Raw genomic sequence first — 7,135 nt, 5'->3', positions numbered from 1 at the left:
TGCAGGAAAAGTTCTGCACCCGGATGTGGGAGGTGGATGTAGATGGAGGTGTTGCACCACAGCAGTAGAACCTAAATTGGGGCATGGACATGATCAGATTTCCAGAATTAAAACTGTTTGTGGGACCTAAGACAGGGTGTCAGCTAAATGGTTGGAAAGAGACATGCGGGAAACTCTCATCTTACAAGCCGCAGGAAAAATGGTAGATGTCTGCAAACCTTATAATGCTCATCTATAACAGGTGACTTAATATTGGTTGTTTACTGGAGTTTTACAACTACTTGTATTTCCGCTTTCCCTAGCTTCATAGAGATTTATTGTTGTAACAGGCAAGAGGGGTATTTCTGGTAGAAACGGTGTGTTTACAGTATATAGAGACATTGTATGGTCCTAAAAGTACTCAGGAGGTGGTTCTGATTTTGTTTTCTTTTCTCCTAAGAGGTAGCAACATACAGAAAATTCCACAAGAACCAGGCACACTTGAAGCATATTATGCTGGAGAGGCTGCATCAAAAAGAGGAGACCATGATAGAGAAATAATGAAGTCTTGCTGAAGCTGGAGTCTAGAGTGAACCAAACAGAGGGTAAAGTTCAGCAGCAGATTGGATGCACAACACCGGCCAATGAGCTGAGGCGGGATAAAGAGATGAATTGAGGAATACTGAGGCATTGCATACAACAGATAGAGAACTAAATGAGACTTGCCTACTTAAGGGCCATTGGATTTCCACCAGATGTTGAGGGATTGCAGCTCATGGGATTTTTGAAGGGATGGATGACGGAACAATAGGGCTTTGCACGGAATACCCTCCGGTTTGATACAGTTGACTGCCAATGTATTAAGTCCATGCCTGACACATATTAGGCAGGGTGGTTAAATAAGCATTGGCTGGCTGAGTTTGAGTCAGTACAGAAACTTGTTCTGATGAGCGGTTTAAAAAAGGTCTGGTCCTGTGCGATGATTGTTGCAACCTACTTTTCCCAGATGTGACCAACCCAACAGAGAAAAGGTGTAAAGATGGCAGGGGTTATGACATAATTCCCAGACAGGCTACGCTGAAGGTTTGTGCTCATAGATGTTTACGCCCTGAATGACTTGGTCTTTTTAAAAATCGATTGCCTTTTGCACAGACTACTGATTTACATTTCATATGCGGTTTAACCACAAGTTTTAATCTTATCTCCAAAGCCTATCCTCCATACTTGCCATTGTCAGTCCCTGCCCGGTCTGCTGCGGCTGTTGGTGCTGTTTGAGCGGAGGGCGGGACCTAAACTCAGCACACACTTCCGGTCACGGAAGTTGGCGGTCTAGTCTTTTCGCGGCTCTCGCTCTATTTCAGCTGCATGCTGTAGCGGACGCGCAGCAGGCACGCCCGTCTGCACCCAGACCGCGCCAGCCACTATGCCAGTCTTAATCCAGATGACTCTGATAGTTTTGGATATCAGTATTCCAGGGAAGTCTTATTACGTCTCAGACACACAGGCAAGCTCTGCCTGGGCGCTCCCTTTGATCCTCACTCGATTTCAGAAAAAACACACTGCCCCCACTGCTCCATTGTGGTTTACAGTCTTCTGCTATCCCTAGCGAGACGCTGGAATTTCAAGCAAAGAATCCCAGATCAAAGACTGAATATAACTCGCTGCGTACTCCTTAACACTAGATCTCTTATTCAAAATGCCTTACCATTTCACGACCTCCTGGAGGAGCAAACAATCGATATAGCCTGCGTCACAGTAACCTGGGCTGATTCCTCCTCCGAACCAGACCTCCTAGGGCTCTTCCTGAGGGCTACAAAATTCACAGGAAAGACAGAGTTAAGAAAAGAGGAGGAGGTATAGCGCTCATAGCCAGGAATGGTTTTAATATATGGTTTAAACCAATTTTAGATTACACAGAGAGCGAGGTAGCTATTATTAAAATCGGGCTTGATAGCCAGAACACCTTCAATGACACACTAATCTATCGTCCACCAACAGCCAAATCCAGCTTTTTAAATGTTATAGGTCCGCTTCTGGAGATTAAGGCAAAACAGTCCAACTTCACTATTTTGGGTGATTTCAACTTTCACCTTGAAAATACTGTTGACATAGACACCGAAGAACTTCTAGACCACATGGCTAGTACAGGACTCAATCAGTTGGTCGAGGAGGCCACACACTCTGCCGGGCATTGATTGGACGGGATCCTCTCTGATCACTACAACCTAGTATGGAACAGAGTTCTGCCACTTATCTGGTCAGACCATAAGGCAATCATGTTTGAAATCACCCTGCCACCTAAAGGGCCCACTACTGTATCTTAGAAAGTTTTTAGCTCTCAACCTTGGAACAAGGTAAAGGGAGAAGAGCTAAACAAGATGCTCATCTGTTCTCGTCAGCCTGCCCCTGCAGATTTGGATGAGGCAGTGAGGAGCTATCACTCCTGGATTTTCTCCGCTGGTCAGCAGTTGGCTCCTCTGACCGTGCGGAGATCAGTCTGGCAGTCTCCCTATGAACCGTGGTTCAATGAGTCATTAAATGCACAAAAACAAATATGTAGAAGACTAGAAAGGAAATGGAGGCTAGGGAACGATGTCCAGACCAAATCAGACTACAGACTAGCTGTCCAAGCATACAAAAATCTTATTCTGAAGGCAAAATCAGACAACTTCAAAGAAAAAATCTAAGCAGCCAATGGCTGCGCTAAAAGGCTATTCAACACGGTTAAAAATCTTTCCAAGCTCCCAGAAATACAAGATCATGAAAGTAGCCAGCAATTTTGCATTGTTAGCAGCTTCCTTTCAACAAAAAGTTAAACAAGTCTTCGATGCTTTTGTACATCAATCGAACCTATCTGCATTCCCCAACAAGAACCTGGGCGATAGTCCAGTTTCTCACACCAAAGCGGATAGCTCCTCCACCCCTACACTCTCAGCCTTTCCACTAATCACGCTTGACCGGACTACCAAACTAATTTCTTTAGTTAAATCTGGATCTCCTCTCAACCCATGCCCACCGAAAATTCTTCACATGGTCCCCGAGACCATTGCTTCTGCACTTTGGCCCATTTTCAATCTCATGATTTCCTCGAAGCACTTCCCCACAGAATGGCAAAAAGCCTCCATTTCCCCACTTTTAAAGAAACCCAATCTGGATCCTGAGGACCCCTCCCGCTACAGACCCATATCCAGGCTGCGGTTTCCAGCTAAGATCATAGAAAGATTTCTAAATGAAGAACTGTCTATTTCCTTGTGGAGGGTGACATTTTGGACCACTCGCAATATGGTTTCCCGGCCGATCACAGCACTGAATTGGCGCTAATTACTGCCACAGAAGAGCTTAGGTAAACTCTCGACAGAGAGGGGGGGGGGGGGGGGGGGGAGCGCTGCCCTTATCCTGATAGATCTCTCAGCGGCATTCGACAAGGTCAACCATGATGTGTTGGTTGAGCGCCTCGCTGGGGATCAGGGATAAAGCGCTCCTCCCTACTTAGATCATTTCTAACAGGTCACAATCAGTGGCACATGGTGCATTCGTTTCCCCGGCTTTCTCACTCCCTTGTGGAGTCCCACAGGGCTCATCGTTGAGCCCCATCCTTTTTAACTTGTATGTTTCCCCCCCTGCTAATAAGAAGCTTCGGTTTTACGCTGGTGTCCTACGCAGATGACACACAGATAATAGTGTCCATTAACAGCTCGTCTGCTGATACTGTATCTCGATTTAAAGGCTGCATGAGCCACATAGGGAAGTGGATGCAGGATAACTGTTTAAAGCTCTACACATCAAAAACGGAAGTTATGCTTTTTGGCAACACGCCAGTCATCTGGTCAGACAGCTGGTGGCCGAATCATATGGGCCCTCTTTCGACACCCGCTAACAAAGTAAAAAATCTTGGAGTTCTCTTTGACACCAAGCTGTCCTTTGAAACCCAGATCAGTTACACCACAGCAGCTTGCTTTTTAATTCTCAAAATCTGTAAAAAATTACTTCCGTTTATTCCATTTGAGCTAAGAAAAACAGTAGTCACAGCATTAATTGCCTCCAGGCTGGTCTATTGCAACGCCCTTTTCACTAGTGCAAGCAAGCGTATCATACATAAACTATAGATGACTCAGAACGCCGCAGCTAGAGTCCTGATTGGGCTCACTAGCTATGACTCGGCCTCCAAGTCTCTCGCAGAGCTACACTGGTTGCCCATCAGCAAACGTATTCATTACAAAGAGTTATGTATTGCGTTTAAGGCTACACATGGTCTTGGTCCTTGGCAACTGTCGCAATTTTTCAAACCCTACATCCCGGCCAAATCACTGAGACCATCAAACAGCGGCAACCTGATCATCCCCAAGGGACACAAAGTAAAATGGGGAGGAGAAAGCTTTGCTTACACCACAGCCAAACTCTGGAACTCCCTGCCTATTTCTCTAAAAAAAGAATCCAATTTGTTTAAATTCAGGAAGCGCTTAAAAACCTGGCTCTACTAGCGCACCTCCACAGTTCTACCTCTGCTTGCATGGCCATTTAAGCCCCTAGACACCTCCGGGTACTTGTAGCGCTATATAAATTCTTTAATTCATTTCAAAAGTCATTACACCATTCCCCTCTATAATCAGCATCATCAATGAAAATAAACATATGAAAAGTTATATATGTATTTTGGACACTGGAGCTGCCACAGCCCTGGTGGAATGACAAAAGGGACAATAGATCTTTAATGGCAAGGGTGAACAAGACAAGAACATGAGACACTGAAGAGTAGCTATTCCTATTTGATGTGCACATTGTGCTTACAGTGCTGACTATGCCTGGCCTTACAATGAAGTCCAATGCAAAGGTGAGCTGGGATCCAGATGTGGCGACAGCATTACATAGAGATACTGGAATAGGTTTCAGCATTCCCCCCTTCCAAGGAAACTGAGCTTTTGTGAATTATCTGTAAAGTTTCTTTATGAATTTCTGTCGTTTACAGATTGAGTTGGGGTTTATGACACCTTTTGTGCTGGATACATATTTTCCAAATTGAACAAATTTAATATAGTGTAATTAAATGTAAATTAACTCAAAACTATTGGAAGCTTGATTATTTTCCACAGTGTTACGCAAACCCCTGAACAGACATTATTTAATGCTTTTTTCGTGGGAGATAACTATGAAAAAAAGGTGTTACGGGGTCAGCATAATGCAGCAGAGAATTCTCAAGCTTTTACGACCATTGGTGAAAATCCTACAATGCAAAATCTTGAATTATTTAGGAACGAAAACTCTGTCCCACATGTCAAAGATTTACAGTTGGTGCAGGAAAATGCCATCGCTCCTGTGTGAATTTTCAGGTGTTATTAAAGTGATGAATTCACTCGGAGGCTTCTCTGATATGCAGAGAACAGGACCAGCCTAATTCCTGTAGGAATATGCCCGTCGTGTTGAAGGTCAGCCTTTAGAATACAGCACCAGTCACACTCACTGCAAGCAAGAGGCTTCCCTCAGTGAACTGTCTGGTGCTGATGGTGTGACTTGCGAATTAATCTAATCTCACAGTTGGTGCAGACTAAGGGCATCCTTCTTATTCAGCTATTCTGGTTCTTTCCAAAGCTTTTCTTCTGAGAAAAGCATTCCCTAAGTGCAATGAAAGGACTCCTCACCCATGTGTGTTCTTTGATGCCTTTGCAGACGTGACTTCTGAGTAAAGCTTTTTTCGCAGTGAGTGCAGTTAAAGGGTTTTACTCCAGTGTGGATTCTCTGGTGCATTACCAGACTTATCTTTTGAATAAAGCTTTTTTCACACACAGTGCACTGAAAAGGCCTAACCCCAGTGTGGATTCTCTGATGCCTTATAAGGCTGATCTTTTGAGTAAAGCTTTTCTCACAGTCCATGCAGCGAAATGGGCTCACTCCGCTGTGTTTTCTTTGGTGCTCTACAAGATATGATTTCTGAGTAAAGCTTTTCTCACACTCTGTGCAGTGAAAGGGCCTCACTCCGGTATGTATGCTCTGGTGCATTAGAAGACGCTGCTTTCGAGTAAAGGTTTTCTCACAATCCGTGCAGTGATAGGGTCGCTCTCCTGTGTGTGTTCTTAGGTGCTTTTGAAGATCTGATTTAACAGCAAAGCTCTTTTCACACACTGTACAGTGATAGGGCCTCTCTCCCGTGTGTGTTCTCTGGTGGCCTATGAGATGTGAGCTTTGAGTAAAGCTCTTCAAACACACTGTGCATTGAAATGGCTTCACTCCTGTATGTACCCTTTCATGATTTATAAGATTTGACATCTTAGTAAAACTCTTTTCACACTTGTTGCAGGGAAAACGTTTCAGCTCTGAGTGGATTCTTTGATGCGCCTCAAGAAGTTCCTTCCTGGTAAATTTCTCCTTATACGTAGCGCAGCTGAAAATTCTCTCGTTTGTGTCAAGTCTTTGGTATTCTCCTTGTGAGCATGTTTGGAACTCTTTCTCATTCATCCTTCCTGTTTCGAATTGGTGTGCTGCAGAATGAAAAGTAAAGTAAAAAACGTATAAGAGAAAAGTTGATAAAAAATAATCACTATGTTGTAATGAAATATATCTAAGATGCACAACACTATTTCAGAAAGCTGTTGGTGATTCAATAAAAGGAAATTATTAAGCTTTAACAGCCACACGTGCAGGTCTTGCATTTGAACCGCTATCAATTTTTCACTGCAGGAAATCCAGTGCTGCGCAATAACCATTATGTGCAGTAAGTGGCTAATATTTCAGAGGCCAGTGATATAAAAGTGCTATTCATCCCACAATGCTAAGTGCAAGCTTGTCTAGTAGTAAGTTCAATAATTATAATAATAATAATAATAATACAGACACTTATAGAGCACGACAGCTACCTCAAACAGAGGTGTCCCGGCGCTAAGCGATCAGTAGTGCGTAGATGGTCAAACCAGCTGGCTACGGCCACTGCCCAATTATTCTGCTCTAAAGAGCCAGGGCTTAACCACTTTCCTAACAAGCATTGGCATAGCCAATAGGTCTCGCCTTTGGGACCTTATAAGTGATTAGCCATGCAACAGTTGCATAACTAAACACTTATAAGGTCCCAAAAGCGAGACCTATTGGTATGCCAATGCTTGTTTTAACTGCTGCAATCTATTGAAGCCTCATGGAGAACATCAAAGCGGCCGCGAAAGTGAAAGTA

At 43.8% G+C, this 7,135-nt stretch overlaps 1 protein-coding gene across 3 annotated transcripts in view; it reads right to left on the bottom strand.

The window, feature by feature from the left end:
• Nucleotides 1–4,526: 4,526 nt before the first annotated feature.
• LOC146799877 (uncharacterized) overlaps nucleotides 4,527–7,135 on the bottom strand; it is a 217,651-nt gene continuing 215,042 nt past the window's right edge. For all 3 annotated transcript variants that reach the window (XM_085620792.1, XM_085620793.1, XM_085620794.1), the window contains one exon: nucleotides 4,527–6,452. In XM_085620792.1, the coding sequence (XP_085476918.1) occupies nucleotides 5,590–6,452 (863 nt within the window). In that variant the 3' untranslated portion in view covers nucleotides 4,527–5,589. The remainder of the gene's footprint in view (nucleotides 6,453–7,135) is intronic.

Source organism: Triturus cristatus, chromosome 8 (assembly GCF_964204655.1).
Source record: "Triturus cristatus chromosome 8, aTriCri1.1, whole genome shotgun sequence".
Lineage (NCBI taxonomy): Eukaryota > Metazoa > Chordata > Amphibia > Caudata > Salamandridae > Triturus > Triturus cristatus.
The sequence above is the reverse complement of the archived record's forward strand: the minus strand, read 5'-3'. Positions and strand labels throughout refer to the sequence as shown.